General features: G+C 39.5%; 3 protein-coding genes across 3 annotated transcripts; 1 reads left to right on the top strand and 2 right to left on the bottom strand.

The window, feature by feature from the left end:
- Positions 1-114: 114 nt before the first annotated feature.
- LOC139948158 (sodium/myo-inositol cotransporter 2-like) lies at positions 115-11,063 on the bottom strand. The gene is made up of 14 exons (XM_071946214.1): positions 10,853-11,063; positions 9,932-10,003; positions 9,366-9,470; positions 8,697-8,861; positions 7,805-7,910; positions 7,143-7,223; positions 5,181-5,398; positions 4,714-4,849; positions 4,181-4,288; positions 3,498-3,693; positions 2,793-2,961; positions 1,921-2,142; positions 1,398-1,668; positions 115-996 (listed from the first exon to the last, which is right to left on the bottom strand). The coding sequence occupies exons 1-14, from the start codon at positions 10,940-10,942 to the stop codon at positions 764-766; spliced, it is 2,172 nt and encodes a 723-aa protein (XP_071802315.1). The 5' UTR covers positions 10,943-11,063; the 3' UTR covers positions 115-763.
- Positions 11,064-11,837: 774 nt separating this feature from the next.
- On the top strand, positions 11,838-16,189 carry LOC139948219 (large ribosomal subunit protein bL21m-like). The gene is made up of 7 exons (XM_071946304.1): positions 11,838-11,943; positions 12,563-12,638; positions 12,823-12,884; positions 13,772-13,932; positions 14,220-14,272; positions 14,852-14,955; positions 15,731-16,189. Exons 1-7 carry the CDS (start codon positions 11,838-11,840, stop codon positions 15,787-15,789), a joined length of 621 nt encoding a protein of 206 aa, XP_071802405.1. The 3' UTR covers positions 15,790-16,189.
- A 122-nt stretch (positions 16,190-16,311) lies between these two features.
- Positions 16,312-19,543, bottom strand: LOC139948434 (uncharacterized). The gene is made up of 5 exons (XM_071946584.1): positions 19,380-19,543; positions 18,381-18,594; positions 17,654-17,948; positions 17,049-17,185; positions 16,312-16,799 (listed from the first exon to the last, which is right to left on the bottom strand). The coding sequence occupies exons 2-5, from the start codon at positions 18,570-18,572 to the stop codon at positions 16,473-16,475; spliced, it is 951 nt and encodes a 316-aa protein (XP_071802685.1). The 5' UTR covers positions 18,573-18,594; positions 19,380-19,543; the 3' UTR covers positions 16,312-16,472.
- Positions 19,544-19,814: the final 271 nt, after the last annotated feature.

The raw sequence follows: 19,814 nt of genomic DNA, 5'->3' as shown, positions 1-19,814 counted from the left end.
ATGGGAGTCAAAAATTTTACTCCCATAAATGGCCGACCCTGTTAGTTCGCGAAGTAAAATGAAACCGGTGCAATTTTGAGTGATACTTGTGTGGATCATTGTATTCTACTTTTAAAACATCTTTCTAACCATGTACATTTCATAACAAACGGTTTCAAACGCTTTTCGTAGACCAACTTGTCCGATCCAAGGCAACGTGTTCCTTTAAACTAAAAATAAACAGACATGTAATAATCAGAAACTTAAATGAAATCTAAATGAGTTTATAAAGATTTAGTTGCTTTCTTTTTTTTAATTAAAAGTAAATTGCGAAGCAAAGATTGCAAAGTAAAAATCAAAACTATAAAAAAAATGTACATTTTGTCTTTGTTTTTCTTCTTTTCTTTGTCAATCAACCTCTTGTGATTATAAAAACAATGAGAAACTGAAGGTATTCGAACTGTGCGCTTCAAACTTTAAAATGTAATACTGGTGGTCAAAATGACAGTGCAGTTTTGTGGCTATGGCAGTTGGTTGAAATGACAAAATGACAACATCACATTAAAGTCAAATTAACTCTAAAGGCCACAAGAGTCCACCCAAGGCCCTTAATGGGTTCAATACAACTGTAAGAGCTTGTGGGGTTTGACCTTACGCCTAGAAACTGTAAAGAAAGGCGGCAACAGAGAGTATGACGACCAAGAAGGTATTCAAGATGACCTTGTCAATGCCCTTAGGCCCAGAAGCTTGTTACACCCAGAAGTTCCTCACGCCCAGATGCTTCTTACGCCCAGAAACTGTAAAGAAAGACGGCAACAGAGAGTATGACAACCAAGAAGGTATTCAAGATGACCTTGTCTCGTTTGGTCTGGTGGAGCTTGGACATCAGCTTACGCTCCTCGAGCCTCCGTCTGGCCTCAGTCATCTTTTCCTCAGGACTGTTGGTTGAGAAGCCGCAGAACCAGTTGTAGAACTTCCAGCAGAGGGAGTGACTGGTAGACGCTTCGGTGTCGGAACCTGCAGAATCGAAGGAATAAAAGTTGGGGGTAGTTTGGATTTTTTTTAATATTTTGTTTTAACTTTCCGGTAATTAATTTGTGTATGTATTGGTTAAAGGCCATTCACATTTTAATTTGATTGTGTTAGCAAAAACAATTAACCATTAATTTTGTTCTCAGATAAACTGTTTTGTGTGTGTTTTTTTCACTCATTTTATGCAAACTTTCAGCCCCACCTTTCTAATAGCTTAAGGCCTAGTCAGCCATTGATTGAGAGTAGTTCATCCAAACGCTGACTTTAGTGTGGTTTGGCATTTGCTACTTGTACTTAAAAAGGGAGAGCGCCTAATGATATGAAACGTACACGGAATAAATCAATTTGTTTAAAAGCTTGAATAAAGCTTAGATTTCACCACTCACTTGATCTGCTGATTCTAACATCCCCAGGAGCTGTCATATCATCATTCCCTGCCTCTAGGTATTTCTCAACGTCCTTCCCATTCTGTGGATTCGCATCATACCCTTCATCGTCAATTGAAGAGCCCTCACTGCCTTTCTTAACCTCTATCACCTCCATGCTGAGGTTGTCTGTACCATTCCTGTCGAGGGGTGTTTTTCTGCGCTTGTGCAAGTTGTTGATGTCCAGGCGTTCTTTGGTGTTGAAGCGGGTGTTATAGGTCAGGCGATAGAGCTATGAAGACAGAGAGGTATTAGTTCATCAAAGACATGGAAACTTTGGAGTGTGAAACACTCAAACGAATTGCTCTTAAAGTGGAAAGAAATGCTGTTTCTTTGCTCATTATACAGTCCATACGAACAATACTCCTTGATGGAGAGAAGCAGTTTATGGTGTTCGCTTCTAGTCGATCTTGTGTCACTTCTGAACTAGATGAAATAGGGATCTCAAAATAAACAAATAGAACAAATGAAACCAGCCACTTACATACTCTTTCGGTACTTTCCGCGTAGCATAGCTGATGCAAATCGCGACGATGCATGTGATGCCGAATAAGAGCAGAGCGAAGTACATGTAGTGAAACTGGAGTTTCTGGACCACAAGGGGGCGCTCATCCATCATGCCACATGGTGGTTTCTCGTAGATGAAATCCAGGATCATACGCGTTATGCCAACGGCGAGACCGCACATTAAGCCAGAAAAAGCACCCTGGTAGTGGAAAGGAGAAATCAGATTATATACCTTCCTAAAAGCTGGTGTTATTGGCTTAGCTCTTGGTTTTCAAACTCTTAAGGTCTCCCCTTAAAGCCATTGGACACTTTCGGTAAACAATATTTGTCCAAGGCCCACACTTCATGTATCACAACTAATATATAAAATAACAAACCTGTGAAAATTTCGGCTCAATCGGTCATCGGAGTCGCGAGAAAATAATGGGAAAACCCACTTATGTTTTCGCACGTTTCGCCGTGTCATTACATGTGTTTAAAATAAATACGTAATTCTCGATAGCGAGAATCTATATTGTTTTAATGTTTTCTCAAAAAGTAAAGCATTTCATGAAAAAAATATTTCAAGAAAGTCTTTCACCATTACCTTCTGTAAACCCTGTAAGTTATTTGTAAATCTGTGAACTTTTATTTTGTTTTCTGTACCAAAAGTGTCCAATGGCTTTAAATACTGTCTCGTAGCAAGCTTAGTGTTAAATTCAATTGTTAAAAATTTGTTTCAAAATTAAGATCCCACAGTCGATGATAGTAATTTGTTAACGCTTGACTAAGCGTGTAACTGTACTTATAAATACCCCTTAACTGCCATATCAAATCTCGCTGTCCTTCCGAACTCCAAAATGCACTAACCTGTTCATTTATGCGTTCCCAAGCAATCCCCAACACAAAGACAGACGCAATCGGAGGGGATAGATAGGCTGAGATCTCTTGAATATACTGGAAGAGTTGCCCTCCCTGGGACTGCTGAACGACCGGAACCCAAAGAACACTGACACACACCAGCAACAAGACGAACACTCTAAAAAGTACAAAGACGCCAAAATCAAAAGAATTTCTATTTGCAAGGGGGGACTTTAGCAAATCATTTTGACATACAGTTGTTCTCTAAAAACCTTTACTCTCTGGGCCCACTTGCACTATCCTCCACTCTTATATTTCATTTCATCATTTTTTTTTGTAAAACCAAGGACTCTCAGTCTACTCTAGTTCCCCCGGCGTGATTCTAACCGGAGTCCTATTGAAGGAAGGCGAGAATAAATCCGCTACGCCAACGTGACCCCTCAGCAGCAACATGTTTGGATGTGTCAAGTGAGCCATCTTTACCGGAGAATCAACCATTTTTGGATAGCAGAACTATGTTTTTGCAAAAATACCGGATGTGGCACACAGGAGTTTCATCAAAATCATTCCAAGATTAGTTGGTGAACCACTTTGCTGCATAGAAAAGTTTGAATGCTTGACACAGCACAAAGTCAAAACCAAGGTGCCCTCAAGATGGCGTGCACCTGGAACTATCTCTACAGAGTAAACTTCTGAAGGATGTCTTTTGAGTACCTTCCAACAATCATAAGTTCAAGCTCTTTCTTCCGCCGTGTCTTAAAATCTAGACTCTTCATTTCAGCATCGTTTGGGAACTTTCTGAGATTCCTCCAGACATCCATTGTGAAGATGGTACTTCCGCTATTAAAGATGGAGGTCAGTGAACTCATCAGAGCTGAGAGCATCACGGCTAGCATTAGTCCCTTCACACCTGAAGGAAGCAGAGTTGACTTGTTAAGAAATAACCCTACAATCTTGGCCAAAGCGCTTAGGCCGTGTGTAACTAAACACAACCTCCCCTGGTTCCCCACTCAATATTGTGAACCCTAGCTGGAGCGCAGACCGTGCATTGGCGGAGACCGCGCGGGGAGAGCCAACATTGACCGGGGGCGGGTGCCCAGCGAAACAGGGCCGGGATTGCATGAATATTTTTAGCATGAACAATTTATGAATAAAATACAACATAAAAAAGAAGACGTTGACAAAATTAAGAGTGTGCAGACACATTGAACAATTATTGCTTGCAGAGTTGGGCATAAAGAGAAGAAATAAGAAGTGAAATAATTCTCAAAATACGTAATACTATCAAAGCCTGCAGCTGTACTTCTAACCAAGTAAGAATTTGTTGCCTTTTATTTTAAGAGCTATTACCATAAAGTATACCTTTATTTAAAGATAGAAACAAATTCAAGACTCACCTATTGGCAGGATCTTCATGACCAATAAGGGATACGCCAAATTGGAGCATCCTGCTGCATTGTTGCATGCAGCCAGGCAAACGTCGGGATCAACACACGCTACAACATCTACATACCAAAATGGATGAGAGGAAGAAAAGCAACAAAACTTCTTTCATGGAGGGCCATCTTGGTTTTTCTTCCATTCAAATCAATGTAGCCAAATAAGGGCTGGAAGGAGAATTAGGCTGGTCTAATATATCGTTAAATTGACCTGACCTGGGCCAAATGTCATAGAACTGCTTATACCCCAAAAGTAGCTAAGCTCAACAAAATTAGGCTTACCAGAATAAGGTTACCAACCAAACAACCAGGTCACATGTACAAGTTGTGACTGGTGTCCTGCTTATTTATGTTTAGTAGACAACTGTTAAGCAATATTTTCTGCTTAGAAATTGGGCACTGGTTCACTACAAAACAATATGAAAAATATGGTGAAAAATATGCTGAATATTTAGTTTGCCAATTTTTTATCGGAGTTTGTTTGAACTTACCTGGATAAAGAACACGACTGATCATGCCAGGCATGACGATGAGGAACATTGGCGATATCTTCAGGACACCAGCCATCAGGGTACCGCCCTGACCGTGTGACAGGTTCTTGGCCGCCAGGGCTCTCTGTACAATTACCTAAAGAAGATAGTAGATTTAAATTATTTTTAAGTATTAAAGCAAATGTATATCCAATAAAATAAGGCATTGATGGAAAGACTATTGATATTGATACTTATAACTTTAACCGTTCACTTGAATGTAAAATTAACCCACTATTTGTCATCATACCTGATCAGTTGCCCAGTACCACAGTGAAGCAATAGATTGTCCGAATATGAACCCTGGCCAAGGTAGCTCATCATCAGAGGGCTCCCTCAGCAAACTGAGGGAATCGTTGGGAGCCTTCCAACACCTACACCCTACAATAACCACTCCTCCAAAATTAACCCACTATTTGTCATCATACCTGATCAGTGGCCCAGTACCATAGTGAAGCAATAGATTGTCCGAATATGAATCCCGGCCAAGGTAGCTCATCGTCTGAAGGCTCCCTCAGTAAACTGAATGAATCATTTGGAGCCTTCCCACAGTCGTTACTAGGGTCCAGCTTGGAGATATTGGCATAGGCCAATGGAGATAGGAACTTCTCCTTCAGTTCAGAGTAACCCCCTACCTCGATGAAACCTAGAGTTTGGAGTTTGGAGGAGACAACATTTTTTAGTTTTCTTAAGGTTAGGGCGTTGTACTCTTTTGGGGATCACACTTTTGATTTGGCTGCTTCAAAGATGTGGAATGCACTACCTCTGTTTTTAAAGGAAGGGGGGGGCTTTAATTTCATGTTTTTTTTCAATGCTAAATTAAAGACTCTATTGTTTACTGATGTTGTGTTCCCCCTAAAAGGTGACAGTGTCTACTTTTTTACAATGTTTTAAAATCTTTTTGCTGCATCAGTATGTAGTTGGTACATTTTTGCAATTAAACTGCATTGTATATATTTTGATGTAGAGTTCATTATTTGTGTGTTGATTTTCGTTTTTCATGAAAATGTTTTTACTTACACTTTCAAACATCTAATTTGTGTCTTCAAAACATGCCAAAAACGAGACCTGACGTTCTTGTTTGGTGACATTGATTTGAACGGGTGAACAAGATGGCTGCCCTATGATGGTTTATTGTGGGTCATTCTCCAGTGCAGGAAAAGTGAACCAATAAATGATGAACTGGTGCATCATGATCAGCCCAGGGTCCAATTTCATGGCTCTGCTTACCGTAAGCAAGGAATCGGCGCTTACGGAAGCAGGGAATTATGTGCTTACGGCAAGCATATTTCACGGGTTAGCTGTGAACTTTGGCTTCCGCGCGTGCGTACTCCACGTTACTAGGCATTCTACGCTTACAAGGCTAGCGCAGAAATTTAGCGCTTGCACGTAAGCGGGGAAACATGTTTGGAAGCGCAGAATTCTGCGGTAAGCAGAGCCATGAAATTGGGCCCAGCTGGCCACACCCTACAAAGAAAGTTTCTAAAATATAAATATTCTCTGGCTGATTTTATGTGTATATTTTGCCGAGTGTACATTGGCCTTGCATAAAGAAAATAAACATTTAAACCTTGTTGATAACAGTATCTAGGACTGGCCTTCACTTCTGATAGATCAAAGTCCACAGTTTAATCTGTTCACTTCAACAACCTCAACAAATATCACCATTCACTGATGTCATGATAGCTGCAAGGGTAAACACTAATAAACCGTAGTAAATATCTCATTATTTGGGTAACCTTTAGCAAGAGGGTTCTAATTACGACAACTGCTTCATTTGCACCTTGTTTATAAACTTTGTTGTTTTATTTGCTTTACATTTGTACTAATTAAAGATGCTATGTCAGATTTTTGGCCCCAAACATTAAAAAATAGATTTTTTGAGTGAATGGTATTTCAAAGAGTATCACCTGCTCTAACGAAAAAAACTTTAACTTTAACTTTTAATGGTCAGGAACCATGAACATTTTTTAAAACGTTTCTTATAAAACACATAAGAATTGGTCACGTGATATATTGTCGGGATCCCGATGAAAACTAGTTTTGAGCACTTTATTTCACTGCTACTAATAATTGGCGGACTTTTTCGAGCAATGGCTCAAATGAAAGCTTGTAACTTTCTCGACCCCCATCAAAATACCTATTGAATTTTAAATCAAAATTTTGGGGTCAAATCGGCCAAAAATCTGACATAGCATCTTTAATTTACACTTTTGAACTCTGGGAATCCTACTTTGCATTATATGGTCTGAAGTATAATAGCTATTACTTAGAAGAACCAGTTATTTACTCAAGGTACTGTAATTTAGTTGGTTTTGTATTTCTTGTACAATTTTGGTTCCAGGGATAAATTAAACTAATTTTAAAACAGGGTTGGAAGAGTAACTTACTCATGATACATAGCACCGTTGCTCCTATTAGCATTATAACAGCTTGAAGGGTATCGGTGAAAATAACTGCAGCTAGTCCACCTGCAGGATAAGAATAAATAGTTATAAATTATTGGTTGTGAAGAGTCTCTAAGTGGCTAGGTATTCACATCAAACTGCTACAGAAAAGTGATGCAGTTAGGTCAGTTTGGTGATCTCCTCCCTTTCTTTCACCTCTTTGGAACTGATTTGATTCCCATCCTGAGCCATGCTATATCTGGGTCGACCCCGGTGTTTGACGTTTTTTTTTTCCAGGATGAACGTGTGCAGATAATTACCCACATTCGTGGCTAGGTATTCAAATCAAACTGCTACAGAAAAGTGGTGCAGTTAGGTCAGTTTGGTGATCTCCTCCCTTCCTTTCACCTCTTTGGAACTGATTTGATTCCCATCCTGAGCCATGCTATATCTGGGTCGACCCTGGTGTGTGACCCTGGTGGTTTTTTTTTCCAGGACGAACGTGTGCAGATAATTGCCCAGGTTCGTCCTGGACAACCACCACACACCGGGGATGACCCAGGGAAGCTAAACGAACGCATCATTTATGTGAACTCACTTTGACTAACTTTGATTCACTTTTTAAACAATTTTATGTTCAGAAATGTGCAATTTGTTTCACCAACCTGTCACTGTGTACAATGCAGTTATAGCCAGGAGAGATAGAATAGCCACATAAAGATTCCAATGTAAGGCCTGCTCAATGAATAGTGCTCCTGAGTAGAGATCAACCTGCAAAAATAATTTAGAACAAAAAAATTCAAATTTTAATGGTGTAAACAAAAATTGTGAAAGCAAGAACAAAACAGCAGACAACTTAAGTAAAGACTGTGTAACATTAATTACCGGTACATCTTTAATAAGATTGGAAACTTGTTCATTTGAAAGTACACAGTTTCAAATTAAGAAGAAGGTTTAAAAAATATTGAGGAAACTGAAAATGTGAATGGGTTTCTTTATTGGAGAGGATTACACCCCTTTGTTCCAAAAAAAACCTGTGTATTTTCCTAATCCTTGACCAAGCCCTAACTCCAAACCTACTTGTGTAAATTATGAGCAGGCCTGTATCAAAGGCACCAAGGCAAGTTCTCCTTGGTACAGGGCACCCTATGAGGACATTGTCAATTTCTACTGCAGCATTTCAAGGGCACCGAGGCATTGACCAGGGAGCATGGAGGCAATTGCCTTTGCTGCCCCCATGAAGGATCATGCCTGCACGGGGGTTTTCAAAACGTAGGGGTGTCGGAACATAGGGGTGTTGGAATATAGAGCAGTCATCCATCTGTGTAATCCACACTTTGTGACCATCGCTTACCGAGATCTTCGTGAAGATATTGAGTGCTAGAGAGGGTACAGATATTATACATCTGGAATTCCTCTTGCCACTAAAGAGGTGGGGGTTGGGAGCAGGAGGGGGGTCTGAAGCCCCTTTTGCACAACCCATCAAAACATTGTTGGAATATCAAGCAGTCATCCAATGGAGTTGGTCCTAATGGTCACAAAGTGACCATCACTTACCGAGATCTTAGTGAAGATGTAGAGTGCCAGTGAGAGGAGGGATATGTACATCTGGATCCTCTTGCCACCAAACCTCTTCTGGAGATAGTCTGGCATTGTAAAGATCCCTCCAGCTAAGTAGACGGGTAGAAATATCCATCCTAGTAACTGGACTATCACTAACGCCTGATGGAAATAAGAACAACTTTTTTGTATTGAATAATTGTATTTAGATGTTGTATGGCTGTTAGAATAAAAAGCAAGAGTTAATTCCAAAAGATCAAAATCTACACAGCTAATGTACACATAGGCATACAGTCTTGGTGTAAACCGAATAGACATTGGTACCTCACCATGCAATGCCTCAAAACTAATATTCTTTTGTAGTTTTATAAAACTATGAATCAATTGTTTTATTACTTTTTAGTAAGTGTCTTCAACTCTAAAATTTATTTGGGTGACAGATCAGAAAATAAAATTCAACTTTTTTAATAGGACTTTATAATTATTCAATTTACTTGTTAAATGTTTGTATGAGAACAATTACAGAGACATGAAGACAAATTTCACCATTACAAATTCAAACAGGCCTGTTGTTGTGGCGTATTTGGTTACACGCCACACAATTAAGAAAGTCTGGAGGGGGAAAAGTTAACATATTACGGGTGAAATAATATAATTATTGTTTACGTTGAGTTCGAATGCAGCGACTGCAATACCAGAGGTAGCTCCTGAACCAGCTAGTCCTATGAAATGTTCACTGCCGATGTTACTTGCAAATAGCGATGCCCCAACCTTCAAAATAGAGATTAACAATATAAAGTTAGGACAATCGGTAAAACTGAAACCCCTAAATGATCTTGTATGTCAACATTGGTTTTAGACCAGAATTTTGTTCAATAGGCATGAATCCAAATTAAAATAAAAACCCAGTTTAACATAAATTATAGGCCTACCGGTATATGATTTTTAATACAAACTCAAAAAGATGATACCTCATTGATACGTTGCTTTATACTCAACCAAATTCGAAGATATTTTTGTTTGTACTAAAAGCCAACATTTTGGTAGATTTTTTTTTATCCAGCGAGGCATTGTTATTCAAAATGAAAAAATACATAAGGTTGATGTAAACTAATTGGTTTGTTTAGACTGGGGTAGGTTTAAGTGCAGTGAGTTTATTCGTATTTGGATTTTTAAAAATGTTAACAATTTTTTTTTAAATTGCTGGATAGACACCTGTGGTCTGTACTCACCGGAAACCACAACATCGATCCCCCAGCGAGAAAATAACCCTGTGCACTGCCTCTGTTCGACCTAAACATGGACTGTTGGAGAACAAAATAATACAAATTAAACCACAAGACAAACTGCAATAAAAGGTTTGGCTTCTGTGTTAAGTTGTTTGTCTTGGCCAACAAGATTTAGTACTTTCATTTGGGCGTTCCTAGGCCACCAAGAATATTTACACAATGACCAATTAGCAACGAGCAAAACGCCCACCGGTTTTCAACCAATTAATTCTGGCCAATGAGATTCCGTTAAGATCACGCGAAGACAAACTCTTTGTTGAACACGTGACTGGCATTACGGAACTCTCAAGCAATCAACCTTAAGTTCAATGTTTTGCACTAAACTACAAACCCTTATGGAAAGTGACCTAAATACGGATGGAACAACTGTTATACGCACAAGAAGTTGAGGATAGTGTTCATTCTTTGTTGACAAACAATAGAGGCTAGTTGTGAACGGTTCCTTATACCAGTTTGAGTTGAGTTTGGTAACCGATAAAGCCTGGATTGAATCAATCGATGTTGGGTCCGCCGCGCCCTATACTGGTATACTGGGGTGTCGGTCTCACCAAGCAAGAGAGGGGCGCTCGGCCAGTGTGCTTCGCGTGAGAGCTATGTTTAAACCCTACCCACTCCCCTCGTTCGAACATTTTACTTCAAATAGAAATTCATAAAATCAGTTTTGTCAATGAGAAATAATATATCCACCAATTTGCAATTTTGTTTTGTTCTGAATTTTGCCTAATAGGCCTACAAAATGGCGATTGTTTTGAGTCTACCACAACAACAAGCTACTAAAACACATGTGGCAGAGTCAAAGTCCAAACGACCACTAGAACAACAAGGGTGAACTAAATATGCCAAATTAAACCATTGTCAACTTACCCCGAGTCCAACCAACAAAACGAAGAGAAAGTATAGTCCTATTACAACGAAATCCACGGTAGCAAGCTCCTCAGAAATAAGAGGAGCCATCCTGCGAAGCGAACTTAGCCTCCGCCGGGATAGCAGGCTAAAAATAATTTAAACTCATCTGTGATATGACATAGACATTAATTTATCGTCTATGCATGACCGCTGTTTGGTTTACTTCACTTATCTTGATTGTTTAATGAGATAAAACTCAGGCCGGCATGTTCATCAAATCGGTACACACCCTTATTCAAATAGTTCAGAGATAGATTTTATTTATTCCAATGTCGGGTAAATGGTTTGTCTTCTGAGTGCTCTGTTCGATTTGTTGTCCGTCATAAAAGGGGCCCTAATTTGCTGTTGGATGGAAACCATGTTATGTCACTCAAGTCAAAGTCCGCGTTCCCATGTTGTCCACTCCACGTGCCAGATTTAATAAAGCTTGTACTATTTGTAGTAAGCACAGAAAATTGCCAAGCACAGAAAAAAAATCTTGCCTGAAGGCGAAACAGATTATAGGCCAAACAGGTTTCATAAGAGATTGTTGGCAACTTATTATTTCGCTTCGCAAGAAATTTGCTGAGCAGTATTTTCTGATAAATGAAGATGGGCCTTGGTTGTTGCACATGCGGTGTAGATCACAGAATAGGCCTCCTCCAGGATTGACCATAAGGAAATTGACCACCCCTCATAAAACTCATCCAGCCCAGAGTCTGGTTGATCAAACTATGATTGTTAATGTTTATTTCGGATTTAAAAGTTCGTGAGCCTTGTTGAGCTTTATGAGTGGAGATAAACAGTGCAAATAATCTGTATTGTAAAACCGCTAAAAATAATGTTTCAATCAGTTTTTAGCATCAGTTGCCGAATAAAGGCTGCATTGGTGAGTCAGTGCGTGTCCAATGCCAAACTTTGTTTGCAATATAAAATCCAAAGAGGGCGCTATGTACTTTTCAAAATGGCAGCCTTCGTGAAAAGTTTACAAGCATTTTCGGCTGCAAGAAAACTATCTGGTATTTCACTATGTAGTGACTTAAAACTGATACAGCGAGTGTTTTCAACACGTAAGTATTTTATTGTTAATAAACATTACAATTTAAGATTTATTTTGTGTCATTTAAGTTTGAAATACTTGTTGAGAAAGAAAAGAAGTCCGTACGTGTACGTCGTACGTTTCACTGCATGCTGCATCTGCCGTGTGCACATGTCAATGGAATGGGGGAACGAGTGATGTGTGCGGCTTCTTGGCTTTAGCTCAGGTTGGTTGCATCGTTGCATTCTACGTCCATAGTTGCATCTACGTGAGAGAGTCCATGACAAGGAAAGAATATCCGTATCCTGCCCCAACTTACATTTCTTGTTAAAAATGTACGTATCTCATCTGCCACCACTTTTTCACTCATTTTTTTTTTAAATATATTTTATTTATATTTAAAAATTTTTTAAAATAAATATAATTTATAGTGTCTAGTTTACTTAATAAAAGACAAGATATTCCTTTTGAGACAAATCAGTTAAAAAACTGGTGGCAGGGTAGAACTATTTCGGTTTCGTCCGGCTATAACGGGAGACGATAGCCGGACGAAACCAGAATAGTTCTAGGAGTAGCGGCAGGGTATAGAAGTGTTTCAAGAAAAATCTGATTTTTTTCATTAGTTTAGATATTCCTTTAATTAATTGCAGATTTATCGAGAACAAACATCCCTTGTTTAGTGTCAACCAAGCCACGGTGCCTCCAATGCACAGGGAATTCATTGAGGTAAGTTGAGAATAAACCACCTCAGAATTAATTATTTCTCATTGATTTTTCTTTAAAATGTTCAACAGCTGCAGTTTTTCCTAACAAGTGAGTTTTCATGGTCTTTATTTTAATTTTTGGTGTAAACTGTAAAGGGTTACCTTCCCTTTAAAATATGATCGTTTTTTGTTCTCTTATTGTGTAGGTTACTCAGGCAGACATCATCAGCATCAAACACATCAGTAATTGAACAGGAATTACCAAAAGGTATTCATTTATCATAATAAAAAGAAACAAGTGCAGAAATGTCGATGCAGAAATTTCATACCTAAAATAGCACCAACATTATGTGCAAGTTTGAAATTGTCAAAACGTCTCGCTTAAAATAGCTTGATGTACGCTCTAAACAAGTATGTGTTGCGGTACAATATTTTTGCGCAGATAAATTTTCAAGCAAGATTTTATGATTTTTCGAAATTCAGATGCAACGTTTTGTTCTGAAGCGATGCTATGTGGTTCCATTGTAAACTAATGGATTGAAGCCACTTTTTGTCAGAATTTCTTGAGTAAGTTGCAGAATACCATGCAGCTTGTTCCCATCGGAATGGTTGGCATAGCAACAAGTAAACACCCTTGTTTACAAGTTTACTCACTGACTCAGGCTTTCGAGCTACAGTGATTAAGTTCACTTGTGAGGCATCCTTGGTTTCACTACCAGAAATATAAAATAACAAAAGACCATTGAATATTTGACCTAGGCGCTGATATGTAGTTGCAAGACGGTCACATCTCAAGTTACCCTGACCAACACGTAGGCCTTGTCCAAATGGACCGATCAGGCCTGTCAATCAAACTGTGCCCATTCACCCATTTTAACCAATCACAGCTATGATTGGGTCGAACAAACTCGGTCATGCGTGCGTGCGCGCATATTTGGCACTCGCGGCAGAATCGTGCAGAATGTCATTGGGAGTGCTTGTACATGTGTCTTGTTTACATGCGCGGTGGGCGGAGCTTAGTGGAAAGCCGGAACGGTCCATTAGTGGCTATGACTTCATTGCTGGAAAAACATGTGTCAAAGCACAGGAGGCCCATAGCAACAGCCATAGCCGCCCATTGGACATAGCCTTACCGCAATATTATTTGTCCCTCAGATGTACTTCAGAAGGTGGAATCAGAGATCCAGTCTAATCAGAGTCGACTCTTTGCGGTGGTTTACGTAGCCGGCCAACAGTTTAAGGTCACCACTGATGACCTCATTCAAATACAGCAGCACATCACGGCAGACGTCGGAGAAAGAATTTGCTTAGGAAAGGTGGGTATTCATCACAAACTCCACAACTGCTTCATAAACGTTTAATGTCACACTCTTGTTGGTATGGATTGGATCGACCAATCGGAATCAAGGGTTCAATCAAAGTTTGCTCGAGGACAAATAGAAGTATTTTATGTCCTGCCATTTATTGGTTCATGGGCCAATTTCTCAAAGCTGTTAAGCAAAAAAATTCTTTGCTAAGCAAAAAATGAGTTGGGCACCAGTTGCAACAATGTAAACTTTATGAAGTGCAAGAAACTAAATTTGTCCTTGTTTTTTGGTCTCAGATACTGCTTGTTGGAAGTGATAATTTCAGTCTCATCGGAAAACCCCTTCTAAGGTAAGAGACCAGAAGACATTTTTATCAAGATTAGATGCATTACATGTTGTTATTCTTTATGAATGATGAAAGTTACATTCATCCAGTGGTTGCAGATTAAAGTCCCGTAAACTTAGCTTTGTTCAATCCCAAATTATTAAAAAGATTTACCCAGTAAGTTTCCCTTGTTGTTTATTACTTTGTATTTGAAATAAAAAGTTCCGTTCCCCGGCTGCTGCTTCCTAGGTTGAATCATAGGCTTGTGTTTGATCCCTAGCTACACGGCAGCCAATCGTTGTATGGCTTCTGACTGGCACTCCTGAACAAAGATGTTGACCGCCAACATAGGGCTAGATAGCTTAGGTGGTAAAGCACCATAACGCTAACACAAGAGGTCATTGGTTCAAGTCCTGCTATACTAATTGTGTCTTTATTCATTCCCAAAATATTAGTATTTTCAATACCATTGTAAAGAGGAAACAATTGTTATACTTTTTACTCCAGAATCCAAAGTTCTACTCCATCAAAAGGTAGTGCTTATATGACATTTGTATCTCACTCATGAACTTGAATTTCCCTTTTTTATTCCAAACATTGTAGTCCAGAGCAAGTGAGAGTTGAAGCCACAGTCATTGAGAAGACCAAAAGTCAGAAGAAAATCGTCTTTAAGATGAGACAACGGACACGATTTAGGAAATACCGTGGTAAGTCATCACCTCATCGATACACAACTCCATCCAACTTGGAAAATATTAACTACATGTATTTCCCCTTGCTCTGACGTCACAAGTTGCTGCAGTCAGGGCTTGGGTTCTGTCGTTTTTTTTTTTAAATGTGCGCTTACCTTGCACCTTTTTGGAGCCGAAGTCAAAGGCCCAAGCCATGGTTTAGAAAAAGGACCATGGACATTCCAATCAGCTCTGTATTAAAGGGTGTGTTCGTTTAGCTTTCCTGGGTCATCCCCGGTCTGCCCTGGTGCGTTCGAATAGCTTTTGACCTAATTCCAGGGGCTCACCCAGGTCAGCTTGTGAAGTGGGTCACTTGGGGGCTGGCCCCAGGTAATTGACGTCACTACGAGAGCGGTGATTGGTCGTTCGTTTAGCTCTTGTCAGGGGCTCACCCAAGTGAGCACCGCGGGGTAGACCCAGGACAGCTAAACGAACGCACCCAATGTGTTATTATGCTCAAGCCCCACTTGTACAAACTTTGCTTCTATGTGATTGTAACTTCCGTAATATTTAGATTGCATTTGTGTTTATTGGTGATACATTTTGTTATTTTCTGATGAACTGTGGTGATAAAATTGCAATTAGCTTCAACGTTCTTCCATCATCATACACAACGTTCTTCCATCATCTTGTACAATAAAAAATCACTTCATCAATGTTTTTTTCGAAATGGAACATCTTTCATCATTGCTTTTGATTTTTCTTAGGTCACACTTTTCTTAATTTTGTCTCGTCTGTTTATTTCTTACAGAGGTGTATGGAGATCTATCTGTGCTCAGAATCAACAGCATTGAGGTAGCACCACACTGACGTACCAAGTTAGTCTAGAATTAAAATTCATTGAGGGTTATGGTGGGAGAAAGAAAACAAAGTCACCGGTTTTTATTTCAAAATAAAATTTATTCACGTCCAAGTTTCATTTTTTTTATAGGAAGAGGTTTTTTTTCTCTAAAGATGTCAAATTCAAATTTCTCTGCTAAGCAAACCTGAGCGGGGTACCGGTTACATATGACACACATAGTTTGTTTTTTTGACTGGTAACCTTTTACTGCTCAGCAAGATATGTTTGTGCTGAGAGAATTTGCACAGATTTTAAAGAAGCTGTACAAATTGTGGCCTAGCTTTTTCAAGAACCCCTTTTCACAGTAGAAAATCTAGAGAATTCACACTTGAAGAATTCAGTTCATTATAACCTATTGTCAAAGTGCTTTTTGTTCATACTTGGTAATTAAAAATAAGTATAATATAAACAAAATAATATGTTTTGTTGGTTTCTTTTAAAAATAGTTTCAACAAAATAGAATATGGTTTAAAATTGACAAAATAGGGAGACTGCTAACGCAAACAGAGGGTGAGATAGCTTAGTTAGTAAAGTGCCAGCGCGTTAATCCGAAGGTCACAGGTTTAAATCCAGTTCTAGTAAGATTTTAGCTTCTCTTGTGGTTTATTACTCAAAATATTTCTGCATGTTAAAAACAAAGAAACAAATGGTTCTAAGAACTCTTCAGTATGTCATCAAAAAGCTGTTTGAAAATATTATTATCACAGCAAATCACCACCTCGACCTCTGGCCCTAGTGGCAGGCGCTCTGTGTTCATCACCCGTTTGACCATCTGACCTCTGGTAACCTGACCACTGAGCTCAATCATGACAGGGCAGGTCAGCGACTTGAGGACCATCTCTGGGCGGATGGCAACGGCCATCGCCAAGGTGTCGGGCACTGTGCCAAGGTTTAGTTTCAGGTGGTGATCGGAGAGGATGGCATTCATGAAAGCTCCTTTTGGAGTCTGAGACTGGGGCATGTTGTTTTTGAACCATTCCTGCAATGACACAGAGAAGAAAATGTGCTATAGTAAAAATAATGATCTAACCATTTAAAAAAACTTAAAAACGGGGGTTGAAGTGCAGTGTGTTGGAATCGCTGTTAGATATCTCATCTGTAGATGCGTGCATACTTCAGAAAAAAAGGCAATACACAGGCCTCGAATTAAGAAAAGTTTAAAAACACATTTCTGGAAAAAAGAGACATCATTACAAAGTCATAATCGATATGTAATCTTATAACTTACCGTGGGCAGTCTGTTGTTGATGCACGTTTCCCAACCTATGACTGTTGTTGGACATCGCACATCGCTCAGCACTATATGGGCTGCCTCTGGATCCATGCAGAAGTTAAACTCTGCTGCGTCAGTCATACTACCAGATCCTATTGAGAAGAACAGGTATCGATAATTATAATCGATAGGACCGACAACAATCAGAGAATGTTGCTGTAAATAAGATCTGAGGCATTGCATGGTGAGGTATCAACGTATTGGTTTGCAGTAACACCATGTGTATATCTACCTGCTGGGTAGATTGTTTTTTTTTTGAGAAATTGTCTTACAACGAAGCAGATTTTTTGCTGGGGTTGTAATTGTTATTGCTGTGGTGCCCTTTGCTTTTGCTGTGGTGCCCTGTGCAAAGTTCAAGTGCAAAATTACATTTTTCTTAGAGAGGACCCCTTTACCAGAGTGAAGTTCATGGTTCAAATTGATACTTATGTCTACAGAGGCAAAGAGGGCTTGCCAAGCAGACAGGGACGACAATTGAGCATGCACTTTTCGGCGGGTTGCTATAATTTACCCCTATGCTAAGTGAGCTTGTAATATTCTTCATAAGACCATCCACTCACCTTCTGTATTGCCTCCCATGATTACCAGCTTCTTCAGTCTACCGGTGAAACCCGGGTCCAGTCGAATCGCAAGGGCCAGGTTGGTCAGCGGTCCGATGGCCACCATGGTCACCTGACCAGGCTTCTCCTTTGTCATGCGAATCATGGCATGGACGGCATGCTCTGATTGGACGAGATCAAGGCTGGGTGGGTCTGGATCTGGAACGTCCCCGAGACCATCAGAGCCATGAACATTTTCAAAAGTTAGATGGTTTAGGCAGACTAAAGAGATCGCTGATCCTCTGTAAACGGGAATCTGTTTGTAATTACACACAAAGATCATCAACTACTCCATTATACGCAGCTCATGTTTGATTGAATTTCTGCATAACCAGTCCTGGAGTTTCATCTTTGAAAGGGCAAAGCCATTTTCATTTGGCAAAGGGCACTTTGGGAAGCTTTTCAAGGGGCACCAAGACCAAGACCAGGGGCACCAGAGGGAAAGGCCTTCAGGGCCTGTGTGTAGTTCAAGGCCTGCATAATAACAATTTCTTTCTCTCAGTAAGGGTCTGTAAATCATGAAAAATTATAAAAAAATTTTTTTTTCCTCAAAATCAGTACTCACTTTTACTCAAAATACTTGGCTGCCGAACACAATATATCCCACTACTCATGCCATCACTGCATCTTAACAGTTTTCTGGTGCAAATATTGCCTTAAAAAAAAAAAAAAATAGAGGGCAACTCACGCTTGGCTTATTGCAAACTCTCAACACCCTGAGTGCATTCCTGAGTACGTTATCAATGGGTGTGTTTCCACCAACGCAGGTGAGTCCAAGTAGATTCACACTGGGTTGAGATAGCGCCATCATGATAGCCACAGCATCGTCGACCCCAGGGTCACAGTCAATTATCATCTCAATCTTCTCTCCTCCTGACATCTTGAATTATTCCTGGAGTAATCTGAACAGTGTGAAAATTTCAGCTCAATCGGTCGTCGAAGTTGTGAGATAATAATGAAAGAAAAACACCATTGTCACACGAAGTTGTGTGCTTTCTGATGCATGATTTCGAGACCTCAAGGTCTAAACTTGAGGTCTTCGAAATCAATTTCGTGGAAAATTACTTCAGAGGGAGCTGTTTCTCGCAATGTTTTATACTATCAACCTCTCCCCATTACTCGTAACAAGAAAGGTTTTATGATGATAATCATTTTGAGTAATTACCAATAGTGTCCACTGCCTTTAAGTGTTCTTCTGGCCACACCAGTAAACTAGACTCAGGGAACGATTTCATCCAGCCCTTGCATAGCAAAGTGTTTTCATCTTTTGTGCACAGTGAATGCTGATATTGAGTAGCAACAGATACAATTTGTGTACCATTTAGTTTGCTCTGCTGTATACAAGGGAAATCGTTCACTGAGACCCATAGTAAAATTCTTTTAATATTTCCGGTCTGTGCAGTTTGGCTGAACTGTGCCCCAGGCTTGAATTAAGAGACCCCCAAAATAACCCTAGGTTTCACTAACTCAGTATGTTGACAGATTTCGCACACTATTTACATGTTTACAGGTTTGCACATGACATACATGTATAAAGATAATCAAACTTATTTTGAAATGTCATTGCCTTGAGGGACAAATCAAATGTGCTTTTGAAGAACCAATAACTCATTTTATTTTGACATAAAGGACTTCCTTTGAAGTAATGTAGTTTTTTCATTTTAAAAACTTTAAAAGTATCTTTTACCTTAGTTTCTTTCTGCAAGTTCCTCTTTCGTTCAGTTGTTGTATTATTTGCAATGCTATTGCCGGTTAGCTTAAGTGGTGTTGTCCAAATGGAATGACGCTATATAAAAGCCCAGTGTGTGGTCTTTGGCAACTTCGAAAAGTATACCATGCCTTAAAAGCTTTTGATATTATCTCAACCGGCGGAAATGCCCCTACCCTCTTTCAAACAAGTTGTTCTTTCATGTGGCACAATAGTGTAGTACGAGATACTTGTTGAAGGGCATCGATCCATGTGAAAGCCTTGCCAGTGACCCTACCTATTTGCATCACTAGTCATATTACACCACTGACCTCCATTTGTCTATTAGTCCAGACAGATCAAACTAATACATGTAACTTTTGTGCAGTGTTTTTCAGTTTTCCAAGGCACCGTTTTGAAAAAAAATATGGAAAT

Source organism: Asterias amurensis, chromosome 15 (genome assembly GCF_032118995.1).
Source record: "Asterias amurensis chromosome 15, ASM3211899v1".
In the NCBI taxonomy this organism is placed as follows: Eukaryota; Metazoa; Echinodermata; class Asteroidea; order Forcipulatida; family Asteriidae; genus Asterias; species Asterias amurensis.
This window is presented reverse-complemented; position numbering and strand designations above follow the sequence as displayed.

Excerpts from the sequence above, each read along its gene's own strand:
- LOC139948158 (XM_071946214.1), bottom strand. The coding sequence starts at position 10,942 with ATGGCTCCTCTTATTTCTGAGGAGCTTGCTACCGTGGATTTCGTTGTA. Across the intron at positions 3,694-4,180 it reads CATGAAGATCCTGCCAATAG|GTGTGAAGGGACTAATGCTA; the intron begins GTGAGTCTTGAA and ends TGCTTCCTTCAG. Across the intron at positions 2,962-3,497 it reads GAACTTATGATTGTTGGAAG|AGTGTTCGTCTTGTTGCTGG; the intron begins GTACTCAAAAGA and ends TGTACTTTTTAG.
- LOC139948434 (XM_071946584.1), bottom strand. The coding sequence starts at position 18,572 with ATGTCAGGAGGAGAGAAGATTGAGATGATAATTGACTGTGACCCTGGG. Across the intron at positions 17,186-17,653 it reads CATGGGAGGCAATACAGAAG|GATCTGGTAGTATGACTGAC; the intron begins GTGAGTGGATGG and ends TCTTCTCAATAG. Across the intron at positions 16,800-17,048 it reads TCAACAACAGACTGCCCACG|GAATGGTTCAAAAACAACAT; the intron begins GTAAGTTATAAG and ends GTGTCATTGCAG.
- LOC139948219 (XM_071946304.1), top strand. The coding sequence starts at position 11,838 with ATGGCAGCCTTCGTGAAAAGTTTACAAGCATTTTCGGCTGCAAGAAAA. Across the intron at positions 12,639-12,822 it reads TGCACAGGGAATTCATTGAG|GTTACTCAGGCAGACATCAT; the intron begins GTAAGTTGAGAA and ends CTTATTGTGTAG. Across the intron at positions 12,885-13,771 it reads TGAACAGGAATTACCAAAAG|ATGTACTTCAGAAGGTGGAA; the intron begins GTATTCATTTAT and ends TTTGTCCCTCAG.